General features: G+C 47.2%; 1 protein-coding gene across 6 annotated transcripts in view; it reads right to left on the reverse strand.

Annotated features, from left to right (window-relative positions):
• Nucleotides 1-23,764, reverse strand: part of HUWE1 (HECT, UBA and WWE domain containing E3 ubiquitin protein ligase 1) — a 140,432-nt gene that overhangs the window by 4,623 nt on the left and 112,045 nt on the right. For 4 of the 6 annotated variants that reach the window (XM_061179100.1, XM_061179097.1, XM_061179099.1 and 1 more), the window contains 28 exons: nucleotides 22,660-22,832; nucleotides 22,162-22,310; nucleotides 21,321-21,396; nucleotides 20,373-20,471; nucleotides 19,651-19,784; nucleotides 19,295-19,463; nucleotides 17,720-17,948; nucleotides 16,911-17,089; nucleotides 16,542-16,631; nucleotides 16,227-16,381; nucleotides 15,024-15,069; nucleotides 13,221-13,508; nucleotides 11,965-12,220; nucleotides 11,641-11,771; nucleotides 10,903-11,117; nucleotides 10,537-10,825; nucleotides 10,294-10,396; nucleotides 8,936-9,482; nucleotides 7,607-8,210; nucleotides 6,480-6,598; nucleotides 6,211-6,367; nucleotides 4,853-4,985; nucleotides 4,386-4,588; nucleotides 3,655-3,782; nucleotides 2,258-2,354; nucleotides 1,227-1,376; nucleotides 573-818; nucleotides 148-265 (listed from right to left, as the gene is read on the reverse strand). In XM_061179100.1, coding sequence (XP_061035083.1) covers nucleotides 148-265; nucleotides 573-818; nucleotides 1,227-1,376; nucleotides 2,258-2,354; nucleotides 3,655-3,782; nucleotides 4,386-4,588; nucleotides 4,853-4,985; nucleotides 6,211-6,367; nucleotides 6,480-6,598; nucleotides 7,607-8,210; nucleotides 8,936-9,482; nucleotides 10,294-10,396; nucleotides 10,537-10,825; nucleotides 10,903-11,117; nucleotides 11,641-11,771; nucleotides 11,965-12,220; nucleotides 13,221-13,508; nucleotides 15,024-15,069; nucleotides 16,227-16,381; nucleotides 16,542-16,631; nucleotides 16,911-17,089; nucleotides 17,720-17,948; nucleotides 19,295-19,463; nucleotides 19,651-19,784; nucleotides 20,373-20,471; nucleotides 21,321-21,396; nucleotides 22,162-22,310; nucleotides 22,660-22,832 — 5,283 coding nt within the window. The remainder of the gene's footprint in view (nucleotides 1-147; nucleotides 266-572; nucleotides 819-1,226; nucleotides 1,377-2,257; nucleotides 2,355-3,654; nucleotides 3,783-4,385; nucleotides 4,589-4,852; nucleotides 4,986-6,210; nucleotides 6,368-6,479; nucleotides 6,599-7,606; nucleotides 8,211-8,935; nucleotides 9,483-10,293; nucleotides 10,397-10,536; nucleotides 10,826-10,902; nucleotides 11,118-11,640; nucleotides 11,772-11,964; nucleotides 12,221-13,220; nucleotides 13,509-15,023; nucleotides 15,070-16,226; nucleotides 16,382-16,541; nucleotides 16,632-16,910; nucleotides 17,090-17,719; nucleotides 17,949-19,294; nucleotides 19,464-19,650; nucleotides 19,785-20,372; nucleotides 20,472-21,320; nucleotides 21,397-22,161; nucleotides 22,311-22,659; nucleotides 22,833-23,764) is intronic. The other 2 variants (XM_061179101.1, XM_061179102.1) reach the window with 2 other exon arrangements.

The raw sequence follows: 23,764 nt of genomic DNA on the forward strand, positions 1-23,764 counted from the left end.
CCCCCACCCCCCAGCACCATTCTAAGGGCTGCCACCAAGGGAAACTTCTTTCCCTGAAAACATCATCCCAGGAGAAATTTTGGCTCCTTTCTGGGAGAGGAGATACCATTTAGAGAGTTCCCATCCCCCCAACACCAAGGCACATACTTGCGCTTGACATCAAAGTCGAGGACACGAATGTAGTCTACCAGGACAGCAAAAGGCCCGTCAGCGAGGTGGGTGGTGGACTGCCGTAGGATCTGGTTTAACACAGTGCGATGAGTCTCTGGGGGGAGAAAGGACAGCAGGAATCAGCACATCATGGGTCTCAGAAGAATGAATGAAAGCCAACCAGCCAGCAACTCTCTCTTCCTTGTTTCAGGGGAAAAAAACGTAGTGTGGCACACAAGGACTTCCAGACCCAGTCCCTACCTCACTAGCCTCACTTTCCAACACACACACACACACACACACACACACACACACACTCTCTCTCTCTCTCACCCTGCAAATCAGCTAAGAACAAAATGTATGAATTGACCCTGTAAAAAAATGAAGCCTTCTACATTTGGGTACCTAAGAGTTCCCTGTACCTGCAAAGCGAAGAAACTTCTGTGTGTCAGGGGGCAGGCTTGATGAGATGTGCATAGACGAGGGCTCCCGGGAGAAGAATGGGTCAAGGGAGGAAGGAGTGGCTGGGGTTAAGGGGGCAGGGGAGAGTGGAGGAGGCTCGTCCTTGATGTGTGCCAGCTGGCTCTCACGGGTGTCTCGGACAGGAGGCTTGCTCTCCCGCTCTGTGGCATGGACCAGAAAGAAGGCCTCGACGGCAGGCTGTAGTACTGGGGGTAGGAACGATAGGACAGTGACAATTTACTTTATAAACTTCAACATATAAACCTCTTCCCCCCTCATAATCAAATTTCAAAAGTACTACATGAAAAAGTAATGAAAACTTGCAGGAGAAATATAATGGTGCCGCAGAGGAAGTCAGAGTTTCCAGAGAAAAATGGGATAGGCAACCAGTTATAAAGATTCCCCCGGTCTAAAAAGTAAAAGATACCAGCTACCAAAAGAGAACGTTAATCTTTTTTCTGACAATGAAGTCAGAAAAAAAAAATCGTCTCCTTTGAACTCCTATTATGGAGATCTGACGGAGAGGAGTAATCTGGAAGGAAGAAAATTAAGCTGGCAGAAAGGGCCCCAGAGCAGATCAGCGGACCTGGGCCCTCCCTCAGGCCGCAACTCACCTAGCACCGCATGCTGGTCATGGGATTCCTCCAGTTCCTTTAGGCACTCTCCCAGCATGTCCCACAGCTCATCCAAGCTCAGTTGCTCGCTGAGCAGGGGTAACTCGGGTGGCCTCTCCTCCTTCTCCTTCTCCCCCTGTGGAGTTCCATCTGAGCATAGAGGGCACAGAGAGGAGAGATTGGGAAGCCCCTGAGGCTTTTCCTTCATTCAGACCAAATGCACAGGCCATTAGGCAGATCAAGTAGATTGGTCCACTGGCCAATGAGTAATTGAGTGACATCTGAAAGCAAGTTCTAGTCCTATACTGGATGGCATTTAAACTTAAACTGAATAAAATTAATACAAGAAAAAGTTTGTCTAGTTGCACTAGACGCTTTTCAAGTGCTCAGTAAGCTACATGTAGCTAATGGCTACTGCAAGAAAATTCTACCAGACAGCATTGGTCTTCTCATTGCCTTACTAGCTCCCAGAAAACCTATGGATTATTAAATGATTTAATATATTTTAAAAACTGGATGTCCTATGACAACACTATCCCACAGGAATGTGTTAAAAGGGTGCCAAAAAGCATTCTATATGAAATTAACCTTGAAAAATGCTGCTAATAATAGCATCCACTGTGTGCCAGGTCCTGCTCTAAGTCCTATATGTACACGTGTTAACTCAATCCTAACTATGAACATCCCTATTTTAAATGAGGAAACTGAAACAAAGAGAGGTTTGCCTCAGGTCCCAGAGATAGTAAATGGGGAGACAAGACTCAAATGTATGCTGTCTCCACACAATATCATCATAGTTTCTTCACTACAGAAATTGCAATGTGTGCTATGATTCTCCAATGAGGACCAGGTGGTGATGGTTAGTGATCTTAGTTGATTGGTACGGGCCTATCAACATACAGAAACCAGGGTTCACTTGAACAAACTGGAAAACACTGAGCTTATGTATGTTGGAAGCAGGGGAGCCAGCAGCCATTCCATGAAGACTGGTTCTCCCTTTTGTTGGGCTGGAAATGGGAAGCAGTACTAACCAATGGACTGAGTATCTTGAGCACTGGGAGATGGCTGGTCCACATCCATGGGTGATTCCTCCCTTCGGACAGATGCCTCTGACTGGCTTGACTCCGACTGGATAAAAGGGAGACAAAGTCACATAAAGGGTGCAACTCTGCTTTCCTCAGGGACAGGCTAGAGGCTGTCCTACAATCTCTCACATATCATAAGCTTGGAAAGAAGCCTCCCATGTCTTCCCATATGGAAAGAAGTTTCCTTAGGTAGCTCTCCAGGACAAAAGAATGGCCTTCCCACCTCCTTTGCTGTCCTCCACCCTGAGCTAGCAAGCTTTTGCAAAGAGCTCCCTGGATGCCCGCATTTGCCTCCACTCTATTCCAGGCCTGTGTCCAGTCAGGCACCATCCTCCTGGACTTCAAGACTTCTAGAGACAGTTTACACACATATATATAGCTATATATAAAACTCAGATGAGCAGAAGGTAGGTTTACTCTTTGTTCCTTTTTGCTCACAAAAGGGGAAATAACGGGAATGAATTAGTGCAATCTTTGATGGATGGGATTGGCTTTTTAAAAAAGCCAACATCTGTCGTATCAGGTGTGGGAAAGAGACTGGGCAGAAAAAATACTCCAGAATAATAGTTCTCTATTCTCCCTTTCTACCCTGCTGGAGCTACAGCTCTTAAATTCTAGGCTGTTCCCAGCATGCTCAATGAAATCACACTGTATAATAGTAATTACAGATAAAGAAAAAATAGGCCTCGAGATATCCTTATTTCCCGGATCTTGGGAAGGCGACTTGCATGTTGTTACAAGGACAGGAAAACAATGAGTGCCACAGCGTATATACATGATTCCAGGCTTTTCCTACAGCCACTCTGTGCTGAGATCCCAACAATGAACTGGCTACCTAGGAACCTGAAAAGGCTTCCTCCTAAAAGTGCCCAACTGCCTGGGTGCCAAAGGAGTATGAAGAATAGAGGCAGAGACCAGGGTGGAGGGATCAGCCATAGCCAGAAGAGGCTGTGTGGGATGTGTACCAAGCTTGGGGGACTTTCAAGGGCAGGATTCCTGACGTGTCTCTGAGGTACTTGCATTGTTCCATGAGACTGAAAAATCTTTTATCACGAATCCCCTCAGAACCCAGACACTTAGCATTATGCAGTTTGCAAAAGCGCCACTGTTGATTGGATAGCTGGGAGTGGGGTATGATGGCCAAGCTTTAAATCAAACCAAACCAAACCAATAAACAAACAGTAAAGAAAGCACCAAGAGAAAGTAACCCTGTTATCCAGAAGCATTCATATAGCAAACTTAATGCAAAAGCATACAAGGTAAGGGCAATGAAACCCCACTGATGATGTGGTGGGGGAGGGAGGAGAGACAAATGAATGAGGGGCCACAGGCATCATGCTAACCGTTGCTGCTTGTTGCTGTCTCCGCGCCCTTTGACCCTCACGTACCATTTGTATAATGGCATCAGCCTCAGCCTCCAGCTGCCGAACAGCTGCCTGGATGCTGCTAGCTGAGCCTAAACCGGAAGAACCTGGGAGAAAGAAAAAAGAAGGTAAGATGTAAACTGTAGAAAGAGAGAATGCTCAATATTCTCTCTCCCATCTCCTGGGCCACCACGGGACACCTTGCTGAAGTCTTTGAGCTTTAAGCTCAGGCAGCCTCAGAATGCTCATCGTCAGGCACTAAGAGCTACCATTACAGATAAGGGCAGGCGACATGGGGCTGGGCAGACGGATGGTGGCAGGTGAGAGAGTTCTGCGGGACAGGGGGAAAGACGTTGGATTTGGCATGCCATAGCTGAGGCAACATGGCTACAATATTTTAGCCAAGAGTGTTCAAGGAAGCAGAGAGGAGACAAACTCAGTGAGTTAAATCTTGTTCACCAAAAGATCTGTCCCCAATTTCCTTGCCAGATTTCCACTCCCCTTTAATTCCCACTTGCCCTAGTGAAATTTCCTATGTAGACGGCTTGAGTGAGATACAGAATGCAGCCACCAACATTTTAAGATAGGATCATCATTTTCCTTAGAAAAAATCAAACAGGAAGGAGACATGACATTAAGTCCTGCCCTCCAGGGTCTCTTGTTTTTCCACCGCCAACCCTGCCCCTCAACTGGACACCCCAGTTCCATACCTAGCCTGCCTGTCTGCTTGGCTTTCTTGTTAGCTCGGCGTGTGTCGTCCCGGAGCTGGATGATGACCTGCAGGACCCTCAAGAAGAACTTCTGGGTAGATGTCTTGGATGTCAACATGGACATAGAAGGCAACTGGAGCTCCCGGCCACCCAGAGGTCGCTTCTGAGATGCCACGATTACCACATTCTCAGCCATGTCAAACCTGGAGAGTGTAGAGGTGGCTTGCGTATACCGAGAGCATCAAAGCATCAACACCCAGAGCAGGCAGGGCTTTCTTGTGTCAAGCAGGGGGTAAGGAATCTCAGAAGAAAATCACACAAGTAGGAAAAATAGGGCCGACTGTGTACAGGACAGAAACAAAATCTGTCCAGGGAAGAGGGAAAAAATAACCAGGAAGCCAGGAAGAGCCACTTTTCAGAATGTCCCTGATCCCAACCCCACAGCCAAATGGGCAGCTGCCACCTACCTGCTCTGCATTTTGCCTTTCAGCTTGGTGGTCTGTGGCTGCTCCTCAGGCAGGCCATCAGGGGAGAGGGTCTCACACTGGGCTCGCCGCTGCTGTTCCAGATTGTATTCCCGTAGTTCAGCCAGAAGGGTTCCTGGGCAGGCAGAGAAGCCAGCAAGTGTTCAGAGACTTCCCTAATGAAGCAGTGAAAAGCCAAACCTTTCCAAGAAAACTTCCTAGGTGCTTTGTTCAGCTGCACTGAACCTGGAATGAGCAGAAATTTTGCTCTGTTCATTTTACTATGTGTGCTCACAGATCAACTAACTGCTCAGGGGCCACTGGTTTATCTGGCTTTGAGAATTTGCTGAATCTACAAGAAATACAGCTCAGTGCAGAGGGGAAAAAGTATCTCTTTTGAAGCCCGTATACCTCTCAAACTTCTTAGGTTTTTGTGGTAATCTCAGGCAAATTGCTTAACCTCTTTCCCAATTTGCTTACCCATCTTAATAATGGGGCTCATACTGCCTAACCTCACAAGGCTGCTTTGAGAATTAGGAGATAACTGTCTAGCAGAGTGCCTAGGACACTGCCTAACCTATGGATGTTGAATAAATGGTGGCAGTCAAGAAAGATCAGAGGCCTCTTTTGGAAAAACTCTGTAATTCTCATGCAACAAAGAACATCCTAGGTCACATAGTTTAATTGACTCTCCTGTCACCTCAGCTCCAGGGATGCTTGTGAGAAGGAGATAACTACACAGATGGTTGAGATCTAGGGAGACCCATGATTGGGATGGGGGGTGGGAGAGAGCAAAGAGAGTCTCTATGCTGAAAGCAAATCTGGCCCCACTCCTTGATTCAGTCACCCCATCACCTGGGTTTTAGTTTTCTTCTTGGTAAAACAGGAAGACTGAAACTAGATAATTTGCAAGTATTCTTAGAATTTTTGTACCCTCAAAACTGCACAAAGGCAGAGGGTATTATTCTTTCAATTCCTGAGCCTGAATGTAGTATAGGTGCATCTCTGAGGTGGCGAACTGCCTCAGCAGGCTCATCATAGGGCTCTTATGAGTGCCCAGAATGGAAAAGCAATGTCGGTCCTATGGGTTCTCATTTTCCTTCACTAAGCACCAATTACCAGCTGTGTGCCAGGGATTGGGAATGTAGAGGGAAGACCAGCCCTGTTCTCAGAGAACTGGGCAGAGGAAAACAGATGACAACCTAGTATTATCAGTGCTGTGACAGAAGAGCTCATGGGGCTGTGCTACAGATGCATAGAGAAGTTTGATTCAGCCTGGGGGTTCAGGGAAGGCTTCCATAAAGAGGTGACACCTAAGTGGAAGGTTTCAGAAAAACAGGGTGCTTTACTCCTATTATTACCTATCTGTTTACAAAGGGTATAACCCAGATGGCGGGCTCCATTCAGTAGCAGCTTCAAAACAGTGTCCCGGGTCCCAGGGTCCCCCCGAGAGAGCTGCAGTAACACATTGGCTGCATCCTCTAGGCCTTCTTCAGAACAAGAATGGGATGTCAACACCTGGGAAAAAGAAAGGAGATGGGGTGAGCCCCAACTTGAGAACTAAAACATTATCTACCCCAGTCAACTCTTTCTCCCCCAACCTTGGGAGGTCAGAAGAGCTTGGACTCACCTCCACAGAGAGCTGGAGCTGATTTTCAGTGAGGCCAGAGGATACCATCTTAAAGTCCGTGCTGCTGCCGATATCACCCACCTTCGCTGGAGATTTGCTGGCCTTAGTAGTAGTAGAAGCTTTGAGGAAACAGACAGAACACTGTAAGCCTTTGAAACTCACATGCCAGAGACCTAAGTGGCAGAGCCAATCGCTGCACTGCCCAGGGCTTCAAAATGGAAAAGTAGTGAAAATGAAGATCCACCCCACATAGCCAAATCCAAATGACTTGGGATACCAAGGACTCTTATGACTGTACCTTCTAAAGTGACAAAGAATCCCAGATATTTCTCGCAACTGTTGCCCTACCGTCAGAGGGCTCTCTGAAAGCCCCCATTCCTTCAAAATCCGTTTCTTCAAATGATTCTTATTAGTGTGCCGCAGGGCACATTCCCTTCACTTCCTGGGATGGCCTGGCTACTTGATTCTACCCTGATTCCCACTGTTATCCTGCCTGCTCTTGAACTGCTTCCTCTGAGAACTGGCTCCCTCAACCAGGCTAGAAAGACTGGGGATTCTTTAAAGACAGGGACTTTCTCCCCCTTTTTTTAAAAAAAATTATTTATTTATTTATGGCTGTGTTGGGTCTTCGTTTCTGTGCGAGGGCTTTCTCTAGTTGTGGCAAGTGGGGGCCACTCTTCATCGCGGCGCGCAGGCCTCTCACTATCGTGGCCTCTCTTGTTGCGGAGCACAGGCTCCAGACGTGCAGGCTCAGTAATTGTGGCTCATGGGCCCAGTTGTTCCACGGCATGTGGGATCTTCCCAGACCAGAGCTCGAACCCGTGTCCCCTGCATTGGCAGGCAGATTCTCAACCACTGCGCCACCAGGGAAGCCCCCCTCCTCCTTTTTGACCTTAGCCTAGGGGAAGCCACATTCAGTGGTCTCCACAGGAGTGGTGGAGGAGGGAGGGAGGGAGGGGAAGACGGAGAGAACTTGGACCAATGAGGGTGAGAATTAACACATTTGGCTCTCACAAACACAAACCAAGCTGATTGCTGTCATTTAGGGAGGAATACCCGGGTGGGGGAGAGTTGGGGGTGAGGTAGGTGTACACACCCCTCAGCTCCCAGCCTACATCCACACTTACTTGAAATAGTAGTGGTAGAAGTCGTGGGGGTAGTCACTGTGGTTGAAGCGGCTACAGCAATGGTGGATATAGTCGTGGCAGCAACCAGGGCCGGAACAGAAGTGACAGGGGTGGTTGCAGCAGGGGGAGTGGGTGCGCTGGAGGCAGCAGTGGTAGTGGTGGTAGATGTGGTTGAGGTGGCAACACTGGTGGAGGAAGCACTGCTGCCAGAATTAGCCTGTGCTTCCGACACTTTGTTTTCTGGGAGAGCAATTGAGATGAGAGAAAGGAGTCTGAGGAGTTTCTCAGTTAAGAGAGAGCTCCGGCGGATGACTGGGTGTGACAACATGTTCATGAGCTGCCCCAGTGGAGAGGCCTCGAGGCTGTATGGGGAAGTTTCCCCCTCACCACCAGCGCTCACTGGCACTGACTTCACAGAGTTCTTGCCTTTCCGGCTGACATTCATGTTGTCCAGTTTTACCAATAAGTCCCAGAAGTCTGTGCAAATGCCACTGCTCGTGGACTGTGAAGAGCATGGGCTGCAGGCCTGCTTACTGCCCCTCTCCCGATCACTCTCACAGTTTGTTTCTTTGGTCCGCTGCTGTGTGAAGTGGCTGGGAAACACCTGCCAGGAAAAGAAGGACAGGCTTGGCGTACGAGGTCTACACAGAAAATGTCTTGTGACAAGGAAAGACAACTGGCTCCTAGACTCTCCACTCCTTTGGACAGCTTTAGTAACACTGGAGAGATGTAACATAGGAGTTTTATCCAACTGATGTTGTGAAGCAGCCTAGAGAAACTAACAAAAGCTCTGTAGGGAGACAGACGATTAGCAAACTTTTCTGAGCATCTATCTCTATGCTTACAAAATGGGGAGGATACCTACAAGGCTGTGCAAAATTGTTGAGATTAGAGGTAATGCATTTCGCATAGTGCCTGGTATAAGGCAGGCCCTCAACAAATGGCAGCAAAGCTTATGAAAAAGAGGACTGAAAAAAAAAAAAAAAAAAGAGGACTGAATTAAGTTCTAGGTCCAGCCAGCTCCATCACTTACTAGCCACATGACAAAGCCACTAAAGATTTCTGTATCCCAGCTTCTTCATCTGTAAAATGGGAACCATGCAAACCACTGAGGGTTGTTTGATGGCTGAATGAGACAATGCATAAAAATTGTGAAGAGTGAACACAAAAAACCCACAAAATTATTTACTGGACAATCTCCCAGAAACAATACAGGCCTCAGCACCAACGATGAGGACCTGGTAGCTCCCTCCGAGTTCAGATTTCACCTACGCTATGGCTGACAACCGTCTTCCATCCCCAGGAGTTGGGTTCCTCCAAGCTCCTCACCTTGGCTAATTGAATGAGTGTATCCAGAACGTGCCTGCAGACAACAGGAGCAGCCTGGGGGTGGATGTGGACAGTGGAGCCACTACTTGCATGCTTCTCAGTATGTTTGCGCCCCCCTGAACGCTGGATCTGGAATATATTAGTCCTGCAGCCTAGGGCTGCATCCATGGATACTGAGAGCCAGGAAAGCTGGTTGGAGCTCTTAGACTCCATCTTGTGTAGCAGGTCCAGGGGCCGGTTCTCATGGCTGCTTGACCCACAGCTCTTGCTTGACTTTTTGCCCTTTTCCTCACTTGAGGAGAGCCTGGGTGTTTCAATGCAAAGCTCACTCTCACTGCTGCGCTGCAAGATGGAGAGCAGGCTTCGGATGACCCAGTGGCGGGTCTGGGCGTGGTAGCAGAGATTTCTCAGTACTCGATGTAGACGGCTAGTATTGAGCTTCGGCTCATCCACAAAAAGTAGGACCAGGAGACAAGACAGGGCTTCGTGATCCAGGAGGAGCCGTCCTCGGAGGCGTAGGAGAGTGTCCACATTACTGCCAGAAGGCCTGGAACAGAGCATGGTTTCTGGGTAATACTTTGGCTAGAGCTCTGGGATCAGGCATAGGCCTAGGAGAGGGGGATGAGCTGGATACATCCCAGGAGGCTCGAGCAGGGAGGGTGTCCAGTCCAAGGACTCTTAAGTATTCTTAATAGTAACAACAGCTGTCCCCTTGAGTGCCTACTATGTTCCAGATACCCTACAATATCTGTAACAGCTTCCTCATGGGGCTCCTGTAAAGACTAGAGAACCACCCAATTTTGAGATGATGAGCAAGAGGCTCAAATAGGTTAAGTGACTTGCCCTACATCACACAACGACTGAGAAGAGAGCAGAGATTGCAGCCCAGGTCTGTATCAACTGGTAAAATTGGACTGCCCATAAAGTCCTAGGACACAATGCTTATTTTGGCCTTCTATAGACTACCAGGAGGTTGCCTGCTGAATAGGGACTGATCACTCCCTTTACGCTCTGGCCTCGTTAATAATGAACTCTTCTGCAGCCTAGGTGCTGTAATCTCAAGGCAAGCGGTTGTCACTGTTTTCCTATTTGTGTGGGAGGCAGGTGGCTTTCCTTGTTGTAACCACAGCTAGAGCCTGCTGCCTGCCTACCTTACTTTGTGATTATGGTCTACAGTAGCTACACTAACCAGAAGTGTGGCTTTCTGAAGGGGGAGTCCAAAGATCTGGCTTCCCCATTCATTCAAGTAAACATCCTAGAGAGGTCATTCAGCCTCTCCACCTATAAATAAAGGGAGTTGGACTAGTAGTAGACATGAAAGGTGGTATGGCAAACAAAAAAAGACAGGCAAAGGGTACCTATTATGGCTGCTGCTACCCCCCATCTGGAAGGTGCCGCCTCTCTGCACGGCAAGCCGAGTGTATTGGACCCCACGGTTGCCACTCAGGCGACTGGTGAAGGCTGGAAGGAAAGAAAAAGGAAACTGAAATTGGGGAGGGGGTGTGTGCTGAGCTGGGCCCAAGTAATACAAAGGGGAACAAAGAGTCTCATGTGGCCAAAGCCAGACATTCCAGAGCCCTCCCACTTGCCTCCCTCTGTACCCGGGCTTCGAAGAATGGCAGAGAGTGCAGAGGTGCTGCTGTGCCCAAAAAGCCGCTCATGCATGAGCTGCCTCTGCCGGGCTTCCTGCTCTCGCCTCAAGGCTTGAGCCTCAGCTGCAATGTCAGGTGGCATCACGGCCAATACGCTGTCCTCCATGTCCTCTAGGACACTACGGCGCAGGTCTGAGGGCAGAGTCTGGATGAAGGTCACAGGGTCCATGGGGGTGTCTGAGCTGGCATTCTGTGCCAGTTCCCGTCGCTGTTGCTCAGCTCTCTGCTGTGCCAGTACCTACAGAGCAGGAGGAGTCAATGGGGGCATACCCACAGCCAGGTAGCCTGGCACCACCAGCCCCCCCGCTCACATACTTCCTCCTGGATGGCTGGAGGCAGGGCGGCCAGGAACTCAGGGCTCACTTCGGTCACACCAGGATTCCCCACCACTGCAGGAGCTGAGCTATTTGTCGAGGGGGCAGTCCGCGTTGGTGGACGAATGCCCAGCTGGTTCTGTAGAACTTCTCGGCGAATGTCATCAGGGAGCGCGGCCAGAAAAGAGGGGTCCACGCCTTCGGGGAGACTAATACCTGAGGGGAGATGCAAGATGTGAAGGGACTCTCACTTCTACTGAAGCCTGAAGATGTACTTGGATCAAAGAAACCCATGGCCTTGGATGAGGGAGACCAGCTTTCTCTGTCCTCATTTCATGCCAAGGACACAGGGGACACAGAGAAGGCCCACCCACCCTTCCCTAGGCTCAGAACAGCTATGCCAAGTTCTGTGTGTGCACTGTCACTTAACCTTCAAGACCCCACCATGTAGCTATCATCACCCTCTCAGTATCAATGAGGATCAGAGAAGTTAAGTAATGGCTCCAGTTCCTAAAAGTAGGAGGTGGCAGAGAGGGGATTTGAGCTAAGATCAGTTTGACTCCAAAGGCCTGGGCTCATTCCATTGTGTAGCATCAGCATCCCCTTACTGCAGGCCCTCCCCCCATATATATGCCACCCACCATCTGCATGGAACGGTTCGACTGGTGGGCATTTCCATGCCAAGGGTTACTAGAAGCCTAAACAGCCCCAGGATGGCCTGAGCACACATGGAGCTCACCTGCTAGAGGATCTTCTTCTTCACTGCTTGTTGAAGGCAGTGGTTCTTCTAGGATTCCCCGGGAATCTGCTCCAGAAATGGCCACGGCAGAATCTCTGGTGGAAGAACTCTCAGAGGATGCAGGGGTAGAGCTAAAGGAAATCATTTTCAAGTTCTCTGTATTATATTTTCCACTTATAAAATATTCCTATAGTACCCCTTTTCTCACAGAAGCCAAGTTGATTTCCCCAGTATACAAAGCATGTGCACTGGTTACTAAGTATGAATGTGGCTTGAAATACCCACCAACACACCCTGCCCTCCTCTCACTCACACAGTGCTTACCTGTCCTCAGGGGGCTGGGTAGGTTCCCCTGACCCATCACTCCTGCCTTGCACTTCTGTCACAACTGGCGGGGCATCCCCAGGAGTGGAGCTGCCTGCTGTGGGCTGCTCAGAACTGCCAGGTGCTGAGGTGTCACCCACAGCTTCCTCCAGGGTGCAGGAAGCCAGGCTGCTGGTGTCCATGGGAGAGCCTTCCAGTTGACTGCTGACAGCTGTCAGAGCATCAGAATCTTCAGCTCTCTCTGGGGAAAGAGAGGCTAGGAGGAAGTCACATGGAGAGGTTAGATCTCTGCTTCGAAGAGGGGGAGGCTGAATTAAGAAGCAGCCAGATCAGACTTCTCACTTCTTCACCTTCACTTCACGCTGGCCTGATGCTCCCCCCTCAATCTCATTTGCTTTAAAAAACTCAACTCAAGCCCTTTCTATTATCTGTTAAACATTTATGGTGTTCCAAGCATGCCTGTGAAACATCTTCTCTACGCACCCCAGGTAAGGGATCCTGTCACTTTCAGATTTCCTGCAGGTATCATTTACACAAGCTCTTTGGTTCTGCTTGTCTAAACAAACAAGGTTCCTTTAAGGCAAAACCCCCTACACCCTAAGGTTTTTCCAGAGCACGTCACAGGCAGTATGGTAAAGAGCAGGAACGGCAAACAGTCTTGTTTACCCTGTTGGAACACTGCTGAGAAGAATTTTGAGGCCCCATTTCAAACCAGTGGGAAATAGTGCCATGAGATAAATGGTGTTGGCCGGGATGGGAGAGCTGCTAAGTGTGCGGTCACGTGCTTGCCAATTCCTGGAAATGTTGAAGAAAAGCAAGCTCCAGAGTTACACAGATCTGGATTTTAATCACAGCTCAACCACTTACTGAGTGACCTTGGGCTAATTATTTCACTTCTGAGTTCCAGTTTATTCATGGAGATAACACCCTCTACTTTGGATGATTGTTTTTTAAAGAAGTTAAATAATAAAATAATAAGCATGGCATGATAGCCAGGAACAGAGTGATCACCTCAAACTGTTGGCACCATCACTAGTATCATTAAGACACTCAGATGTATATATAATCACTTGAGGACACAGAGAAGAAACCTCAACTTTAGCTAAAAAGGTAATGTGCAATATGAGACCCTACTGTGAGGGCTTGAGCTTCTACTTTAGAAATTCTCTAAAGTAAGAGAGTAAAGAGGAACTACAAAGATGTCCATTCTTCCCCCCTGTTCTACCCCTACCCCCAAACCTTGAAATTCTACTCACTTATAGTGGGAGCTGGGGATAGCTCCATCTGAGTTGTTTCTGCTTCTCCACTTGGCCTTGTGGGACCCAATTCCTCTGGCTCTACAGGCATCAATAGCTGGGTAGAGCTTCCCGCTTCTCCAGTCGGGGACTGCAGCTCTTGAGAAATCTCTCCCAAGGCTGGTGGGGGTGGGAGTGTTGGTTGCTGTTGTGAGGGCTGCAGAGTGACAAGGGTCTCCTTGGGCTCAGATGTAGCTGCATCAGTTGAAGATGGGGTTGTTGGGTAGCTGTCAGGCATGGGAGTCCCATCTTTCTCGGAAAGAACGACAATGGGGTTGTTAAAGGGCAATCAGCCAAGGACCAGGGGAGCCACTCAATCAGCACATGTGGCACAACAAGTATCCCACTCAGTCAGTGATGCAGGATTCCCCTCAGTCACCAACTGCTCCTAGGAACAGCTCGTGGCTGGTCTGGTATACTCAGGATGAGGGCTAAGGCACAGTGCTATCTTAGTCCCAAGGACCAAAAGATCTGACTCTTTGTAGACCCTAAGAATTAAATCCATTCTGTGCCCTGGGTGGAAGGGGGAGAGTTCAAGTCACTTTATAATACTTGCCTCACCCTAAATACCACCTGTCCCCTTCCACCTCCCTTTTCTTGCAGTCCTGATTATCCAAGAAACATCTACAACTCTGTCTGATGGAGGCAACGGTGTTAAGACTAAATGTGAATATGCAACACACCAGGGAAAGTAGTAAGTTGTATAGTTATCTTCTAATTGGGGCTTAAAATCCCTACCCCACAACAATACAACTTACTACCTCACCCCGGCATGAGCAGGATCCTCTAGCAAGGGCAGCAGGCAAAAGGCCATTTTACCTGATGACAGACCCTTTCAAAGACCTTCTACCAGATTCAGGGCACCAGGACACCTACCCTCTTTCACTGCTTTAAAAAATACTGTGTAGGCTTTGGTACAATCATTTCCCAACTCAAGTGCCAAAGGAGACAGAAGGTATAGGGAAGCAGAAGAAAGTTCTGAGGAAATAGGGGTGGGGGAGACATATAATACCATATGGACCAGTTATTAGAATCACAAAATGGCTACTGACGTTAGGAAAATTAGGAGGAATAGAAAGCATATAGTAGTAATACCATTTAGCCCACCGAGCTACCTTCCCCAAAAGCAGATTGCTCAAGGCAACATTCTTAGACTTTTAGATTCCACAGACCCACGAAGTTTATAGAAAAAGGAAAAAATAAAAAGAGACAAGAGACTAACACAGGGTCACCAACTTTTAATTTAGCCAAGTAAGAAAAAAAATCCCATTAATATCATTTAATAAAAATATTTTGATACCAAAGAAGTAAGAAATACATAATCTCTGTAATTTATAATAGTCCTTTAAATTGAACAAACTCAGCTTTTTGAGAAACTCATTAAACCTCCCTTATTCTGTTCATTTCCACTGAGGACTAGCATTTAGGAACCACTGTCATCAGGTGTTCTCATTAAGCACCACACCATGGGGGTCAGTAAAGGGGACAGGACACATGGCCTCACTACACATGCCAGAACGCAGTACAGCATAATCAGAATGAGAACCTAAAAACACAGCACGTCGGAGGGGAAGCGCACCACCGTGGGAAAGACAGTAGACTGTATAGTTATCTCCAAGATGGGGTATGACCCTAAAACTATACAATCTACTACCTCATCCCACAGAGCACCAGCGTTCATCTTCAGCCCACTTGGGCCAGCTATTTGGGTCAGGATAAAAAACCAACCAATTATCAAGAAGGGGAAAAGGGAGGGAGAGTTACCTGAGAGGTTCTGTTCAGTGGAGTCATTTGTCTTAGATGTAGTACACTGCAAAGAAAAGGGACAGACCAATGTGGGACTTTGCAAGCACATGAGATAGAGGTCAACTTTAATAGTTGCCATCTCCTACATATGACACGTATGACCTGGATGGAAGATGAGCACTTTAGCATGCAAACATACCTCCAATTTCTCTAATACATACTCATGCTCAAGGATTGCTTGGGGACAAGGGGGAAACTGTCAGGGGGCTGACTAAACAATGAGAGGAAAGGATAATAAAAACCACGTTGGAGATGGGCTTGGACATAGGACATGACCTGAACACAATTGTTGAGACAAGCAAGAATTTCTTAAAAGTTTCACCTATATATATTTCCCTTCCTTGGGCTCATTTTGTACACTCCGGCTTTTTCAATCATATGCCAGGCTTATTTCCTATCCCTTTACATGTGCTTGAAACAATGTTACTATTTATTAGGCAAAAGTTCTATACAAAGATATTTGTTAGATCAAGCTTGTTATCATAATTGAACATTTCAATATCCTTTTAAATCTGATGCCCTGTTGAGTGAGGTATAATAAAGTCTTTCACTCAAGTCTTTTAGTTTCCTTGTATTTTTATCAGCATTTACTTCATTTATTTCAAAGCTATACTATTCAAGGTTCCAGAAGTTTCAGAAAAACCAAAATCATGTTAGAGATTTCACAAATTGAGCCCTAGAAAATGACATGTGGTCATGGGGTTCAGGGTAGGAACATTTTCTCTGATCTGAAGCCTAAGCCCAACTTATTCAAATGTTGGAATGGAATCATATTGGTAAGGTTTCCCTGACACTTAAGAAGGCAATCCACCAAAACGGAATTGAACCATTAAGAGCATGGGCTTAGTCAAGGTCATTGTTCTTGTCTAGCTGTATTCACTGAAAGTAGAGACTGTTCAGTGAGTCAGGAGCTGCTCTGGTTCTGACTCCAGTTTTCCCCAGCAAAACACCGGAGAAACAATTTTCCCTCTGGGTTTGAATTCTTTTCCCCTAAAAACCATTCAAGTGTACAGTGAATTTGAAGTGGATCATTTCTCAGTTTCAATGTGAACGTCCTAGAATCTTCAATGACTCTTGGGGCCAGCCACATGTATGCTAAAACCGTGGGAAAGTTAAGGCAGACATAGCCAAAGATGAATCCTCCCAGCTCTTGGGAATCACCTGTGCACTCTGATCCCTGTTCTCCTTATCTTCTTTGCCTTTGTCGGTTATCTTTGTTTCTTCCTCAGCTAGTTGTTTCCTGCGTTTCTCCCGCCTTTCTTCCAGCTCCTCATCCCTCAGGAATTCCAGGTGATTGACAATGGGCACTTTAACAACTGGACCAAAGAAGCAAAGATCGGAGGCTGCTCAGGGGAGGTGGGGGAGAAAGCCAAGAGGCAGAGCTTGGGGCCACAGAGAACCAGGGAAACAACTTTCCATGCACTGTCCCAGCCCTGGAAGACTCACTACTGCCCTGATAACCAAACTGCCACACACCTGAAACACAGTCATGCATGCTCTCAGCATCAAGAACTTTGCATTCCTCTGTCCAACGGGTCAGGGCTGTGGGGATGCTGGACAGGGTCCCTGTAGGGAAACAAAGGAGAGTGAGACTCTTGGCATTGTCATGCATCAATTGATCCAAAAATTGCAGTATTTCCCTAACAGGACCCAATGTCTATCACAAGGTTTGGAACATCATAGGTATCCAGATGTAATACGGTTTTTATTGCCCTTGGCTAAATCAGTGAGTGGTTCTGGCTCCTATAAAATGGGATTTCTCCAGGCAGGGCAGATACTGTTCTGCTTTCCCTCAGCAGGGAAAAAGAACCAGACAAACGTTACCCTTTCACCACATAAACTTGCCTGCTTGGCTGGTAGCTGTACTCTGATCATGGAAAAAGTCATCTAGTAGTTCATCATCAGACCGGGCGATGATGTGGACGTCATCGTTGCCCACTAGGAGGCGGGCCCGGCCTCGGCTTTGTAGGGGAAGGCTGCTGCTCAGCTGAAGGATGTCAGCAGCAGCAGAGGGACCAAGCAACCTGTAGGGTGATGGTGGGGTACCATGGTCACTGTACATCCACAGGGGCACTGCAAACTGTTATTGTGAGATCCTTTCTGTATCCTCTACGAAATGCATGACATTATTATGGACCTGATCATAGTGCACATAAGTCTTAGTTACTTTTCTAACTACTCCATCAGTTTGCAAACTTGTTTTGGGCTAAGGTTGCGTATTACTCCATAGTTCCTAGAACAGAGTGAGCATCACTGATAACATCAGGCACTGTGTTAGGGTATAATCTCTCTCTTGTACACCCACTACCGTCTGTACATTGACCATTATGATACCTATATTCCTTCCTTTCACTTCTAAAATTGTTTCTCCCTAGTGGGAGAAACTCTAAGCCAAAGGGCAGGGATCCTGTCCTGACCATATCTTAAGTGCTAAGTGTTTGGCATATGAGATGCTTAGTGACTGCTGAATGTATGTACAGGACACTTAAGCAGAAGAATATGTTATACAATTTGGTATTCTCCCAAAGGCTGCACATATAATCCACAAAGAAACAGGACAAATACATTATCTGTGTGTGTGACAAGAGCATTATCCCCCCAGGTCAAGACAATGCTGAAGCTCATTGAGCCCAACAATCTTCCTTGTAACTCACCTCTGGAGTATAAGAGGAGGATTGGGCTGACGATTCCCAGGGTAGTGAACGTGAATGGTGTGGCCTGTGTTGGCCGTCAGCTGCCTCAGGGTCCTCTGACTGCGCCCAATGCCCTGGGTGAGACGTGTTGTAGAAGAGCCACTGCCCAGCGTCAGGGAACTGTGGTCTGCATGGCGCACCATCAGTGGGTGGGTGGTAGGGATATTTCCTGGGGATGGGGGGATGTCTGCTGCAAGGACAATATGCAAAGGGGTCAGTGCCAAAAAGAAATTTCTTCTATGGTTGTTCAAGCAGAACCATGTCTCCTGGGCCTTACTTCCTCACACGGAAACCTGAGCTTTGTCCTTTCTCCCTCATTCCCATGCCTCATCTACGATCACTGACACTACCATGGCTTATGCCACCATCTCTCACCTAGATACTGCAACAGCCTCCTAAATAGTACCTTCTCCCAATCCATTCTCTATACTAAGCCACAGTGATGCTTGTAGGCCCCTCAGAAACATGCTGTTCTCTCCACCTTGACGACTCCTCTCCCCCTTCTTCACCTGTACTTTTTGTTCTTGGCCTAGATATCACTTTTTCTGATTCTACAAATGGGCCTAAAAACCCTTTACTCTGTGCTTTCTTACCATACTACAATGTAATGCCTGCTTACTCATAATTCCTAATAGACCATAAGCTCCTATGAGGGAAAAGGACTGTTTTCTTTTTTATTGCTGTATCCCTAGCACCTAGGACACAGTAGGCACTCCTCAAATATTTGTTCAATTTGCTGAATGGACAGAGGCTCAACTTAATAAGGAAGATTGATGGAAATCACAAAAATGCAAAGAAAATCGCAGAATAGAAAGTATCTTGAAAATTATGTAATCCACCCCATTTTTTTTTCTTTTCACATTTTTCATTTACAGGTGACAAACTGAGGCTCAAAGGTGACAAACTGAGGCTCAAAGAGGTAAGAGACTACTTGGCCAAGACAACAGACCAGAACAGTTCAGTGTTTTCTGCTATATCATGCTTGTGATTTGGGAGTAAAGACCTGCCTTCTCAAGACAGCTTGATTTTAAGAACTGGATGCTAAAAGGGAACTTTGACGTTGATGGGGGAGGAGAGAAGAGATTCACTCTCTCCTCCGAAAAGATGCATTCTTGATGAACAGAGTGAATGTGTTCAAATCTACTCCCCAATGCCAAGCTCAAAGGTGTCTATCCAAACTCTCAAGATCCAGTGTTACAGACATAAGGATTAGTGATTGCCCTATCACTATAGCGTACACATGGGTGCCTGATGCAGTCAGCCTTGGTCTCACTTTTTTTTTAATTCAAGCAAATCATCAAGTTGTCCAGGCTCTAAAATGGCTGGCTGCCTGTTTACTGAGGTGGAGAGAACAAAAGGAGCCTCTCACAATCCCTCCTTCTAGGTATACACTTACTGAGAGAGATGGATTCAGATATCCCTTGCCCCAGGAAGTTGGCATAAGAAAAGAGGTGCTTTCTGTATCAGATTGATAGCTGCTCTAGTTCAGGGTATAAGAATCAAGAGATAAAACCCAGCTGAGCCCCTGTGTCTTACTAGCACTGGAGAACATGTTGTCAAACTCAATGATGAGATCATCCTCCCGGTCAAAGCGCTCAAATCGGACCAAGGGAGAAGCGTTCATATCAGGGTAATCCTCATCCAATTCCATTTCAGAGCCATCGTCGTCATCGTCTTCATCTCCCTCTTCACCTTCATCATCCTCCTTAAGGGGAAAATAGGAGATGGAGAATTGCTGGAGGTAAGGATTTTCTGAAGTCTGGTGTCATGGCCACATTTGCACATGAGGGAGGGAGGCGCTGAGGCTAGCAACCCAGACTGTTGGTTTTCTCCAGTTGTGTGTTCCCATGGAAGAGGATGTCTGAACCAACCCAAACACAGTCCCCCCTCACCTGATCATCTTCCTCATCTTCCTCCTCCTCCTCCTCTTCATCCTGACTATCATCCTCATCCTCGTTACTGCCACTGCTGTCCTCTTCCTGAGTGTGCTCCTCCTCATCCTCAGGGTCCAGGATATTCATGGAATCTAAAACAAAGGGAGCACATTGGAGGACTATACTGAGTAGCTAGAAAACAGGCTACTGTGCAGGCCAGCAGATTGAGTGGGAAGGCGATGGGGTATTTGACTCTAGGAGAGGAAGAACCAGATCTGGGGTGATGTACAGACTTAGTGAGCCAGCCCCGATTTCCTGAGAGTGCCAACCAATGCATCAATATGCTGAGCCATGCGGCTGAATGTGGAGGCTGGCTATAGGGTGGTGCTTGAGGAGCCATGGTCTAGGACTTGGCCAAGTCTGTTGGTGCCCCCTTGCCTTTCCAGCCCTACTTTGCTACTGACTGCATCCTGTTGGTAAGAAGGAATCTGGAGCGATGATAGCAGGTGGGTGAGAAGAAAGCGAACCAAGTAAGAAGTGACAAACTTTTGGGCAAGCAGTAGTTAACATGTTATTTGAAAAACTGGCTGAGGATAAAGTGGATGGTGTATGTCAGCGCATGCAGACAGATGCTTCCTTATTCTGCACATGTGGGCAGCTGCCTCCAGGAAAACCCTAGTATAGTGTCTGTCAGACGTGCAGGGCAAGAAGGGAGGCCTTTCTGGCCTCGGCACTCTCACCTTCTCGGTTGGCCTGCAAGGTGGAAGCTTGGCTGAGGTTGGAAGGAGCTTCATCCATCAGCACGTCCTCTTGTGATTCATCCTCTCCACTTCTGCTCACTGAAGGTTACAGAGCAGAGCCTTCACTGAACAACAGAGGACTTCCCTTTCCAGATTGGGTGGGCCTAAAGTAGCTATGTACACCCAGCAGATATCCACTTTTTTTTTGGATGAGGAAGACCTGGGTTCTCTGCTGTTGACTAGCTAGGTGAGCTTGGCCAGTCACTTTACCTGTCTGAGTCTCAGTTTCCTCAACTGTAAAATGGGATGATCACATCTGCCCTGCCAATCCCACTAACTGTGAAACCGCAGAGGATAATGGGTGTGAAAAAGCCTTGTCAAGTTTAAGAATACATGTCTACTTCTGTTTATCCTTTGATTTTCTTCATCAATAAAATAAAAACAAGTAACATATACCCTTGGAGCCAGGTGACAGTAGAGTACCTTTGCTGTTTTTCCTGAGTTGTAAAAAGCAACTTTTTTACAACTCAGCTGTAAAAGTTGTAAAAGATCCTTAGGGAATGATCACTCTTTTTACACTACTGAGACTTGGAGGCAGAAAGCTCCTGGATTCACTGAAGAACTGAAAGGAAAGCACTTTCTCACCCTACAGCCTCTATAGGCCTCTAGGCCTCCATGAATAAACACTCTTGATGTGCCTGATGTATTATCTATACTGATGGCCACCCCCTCCACCTCCCCCACAGAGGCAACACTTCAGACCAGCCACAGGTCTGTAGATGGCTTGTGAATTTCTCATCTGTAAGACTGTCAACATCAAGACAAGCAGCAATCTAGGCTGGCTATGAGCCCTTAGGCAGAGCTGAGCAAGCAGATGATGAGAAAAAGGGTCCTCCCGAGAGAGACTGAGGCAAAGGAAGAGGCTATACTCAGTTCTGGGGCTCTCACCTATAATTGTACTGTTCCCAGATCCGCCATCCCTCTCAAGCAACTCATCTATCAGGTCCTCCAGCTCATTCTCAACCTGGAGAGAAATAGAACATATATATGGATGCACACAAGTCTATCATTGTGCTGGTGCTCAACCCTAAAAAAAGCCAGCAAGGGAGCATATATTTCTAGGATAATATGTGACAGAGGATGTTACATAAACACCACACACTTGGTGCTAAGAGCACAGCAACTACCACGTGCTGCCAATCCACACTCAGACTGTCCTTCAAATGGGTCCATCTCAGTTATCTGAGACCAGATTAAGTCTTTATACTCTTCAGGAATTCAGGAATACATGCAGATCTCCTTAGAGCTAGCAGCTCAGGACTGTAGGCCCCATTTCTTACCATTGCTACCAGCTCCAGAAATTACAGTGCTTTCTTTAGGGTCTGTAGAAGACTGCCATTTGAATGCCCCAGTGAGAGCTGGTGCTATAGGCACAACAGTGATGTTAAGGAGCGTCCATTAATGGCCAGAACCAAGTAAATCAAAGACCCTGGGCCCAGAGGGCTCAGGCCAGCTTTCTATATCAACATTTCACCCATGCCTATGTTTTCTTGTTGGGATCTACTCCATTTTATATCGATAGTATATGGCATCCTGGCTCTGCACCCACCCCTCATTTAATACAATTCAAACACATTTACTGAGCATCTACTAAGCATTATCATCTGTGCTCCTCTGCAAAATAGACAAATGCATTTAGGCAAGGATCTAAAGCACTCACCCACCCACACCACTTGGGGGTTTGGTTCAGCACCACAACAGGGGTATGCTGGGTGATCTGCCTCCCTACCTGCATCTCTTGTGAACTGAGCACCTCAGGCTGCCCAGCAATCACCACTGAGTCGGTTTCAGCCTCCCCATCCATGATATCCCCATCTGCCACCTCTGTCTGAGTGACATCATGATCCTCCTCCTGCACTTCTGCTTCCCCAGGCTCGCCTGAAACAATCAACCAACCAGCAAAATAATCAAAGGGTGCCTATGTGCAGGGCACCATGAGACAAGCGTAAGACAGTAAGGTCCCTTCCCTGGGCAAATTTACAAGTTCTCAGAGAATAAATGAATGGGTGACAAAGGAAAAGACAAGGCTACGTGTGAGGATAGCCAAATAAGGCTGCAATTTTAAGGAATTCTTTGTGGGGCAGATTCCCACGCCACTATGACAGATCTGTGGAAGGCCAGCAAGTTCCCAGGGAAACAATACCAAGCTAGAACAGTTGTGATGCCATGCCCATAAAATAACTACACCCACCCGGCCAGCTCTCCAGTCCATTGGCTGATTCCCTACCTGGGTCCTGTTGGTTGCTATTAGAGTCCTGAGCAGCTCCTTGGGCATCCTGCTCAGACTTGCTCTTGCTAGAAGCACTCTTGCTGCCAAAAAGGCTACTGGGCTGGTTCACAATCCGGGAAAGTGTTTCCAAAGGCTTCAGAGCAGCATTGACTGTGTTGGCCATGTTGGGACTGAGATAAAGGAAGATACAGAGATGAACTGAGCACAGAAATCCACACTAAAAGGAACCAAGGCTCATCAGAGTAACAACTGATCCCAGGAATGGGACATGGAAGGTACAAGGTGAGCCTGAGACATCTTGTTGTGCCAGAAGGCCTTCAAAAGCAAGAAGGCTTTAAAAAATTAATGGGGTCATTACCACAGGCCAAATCTTAGCGTCAAAAAGAATAATGGGGCTTCCCTGGTGGCGCAGTGGTTAGAAATCCGCCTGCCAATGCAGGGGACACGGGTTCGTGCCCCGGTCCGGGAGGATCCCACATGCCGCGGAGCGGCTAGGCCCGTGAGCCACAACTACTGAGCCTGCGCGTCTGGAGCCTGTGCTCCGCAACGGGAGAGGCCGCGACAGTGAGAGGCCCGCGCACCGCGATGAAGAATGGCCCCCGCTCGCCGCAACTGGAGAAAGCCCTTGCACAGAAACTAAGACCCAACACATCCAAAAATAAATAAATAAATAAATTTAAAAAAAAAAAAAAAAAAAAAAAAAAAAAAGAATAATGATGGTAATGGATTATAACACATTAAATATAATCTGCAGCCACAGGGATACAAATGCAGGCAGAAAGAGGTCTTCATTATATAAGAACGCCAGCTAATAAACAGGAATGAGAGAATCAGAAAACTATCACTGCAACCAGCAATGTTAAGTGATCTAGGTGAAGACCACTAGTGAATGCTAAAACTACTGAGTTAAAAATCTTCAGGGCATAGGATATTCACGTGATCTTCACGTGAACTCAAAGCATCACCTCACGGATAATTTGTTAATACAAAGTGGAACTCTAACCATTAATTATGTGATCAAACTTAGCATCACCCAATAATGGGACAAATTGGTATTATGCGTCTCCTGATGTGATGCACTTAGAAAGGCAAACATCACCTA

The sequence above is a fragment of the Eubalaena glacialis genome, chromosome X (assembly GCF_028564815.1).
Source record: "Eubalaena glacialis isolate mEubGla1 chromosome X, mEubGla1.1.hap2.+ XY, whole genome shotgun sequence".
Taxonomy (NCBI): Eukaryota; Metazoa; Chordata; class Mammalia; order Artiodactyla; family Balaenidae; genus Eubalaena; species Eubalaena glacialis.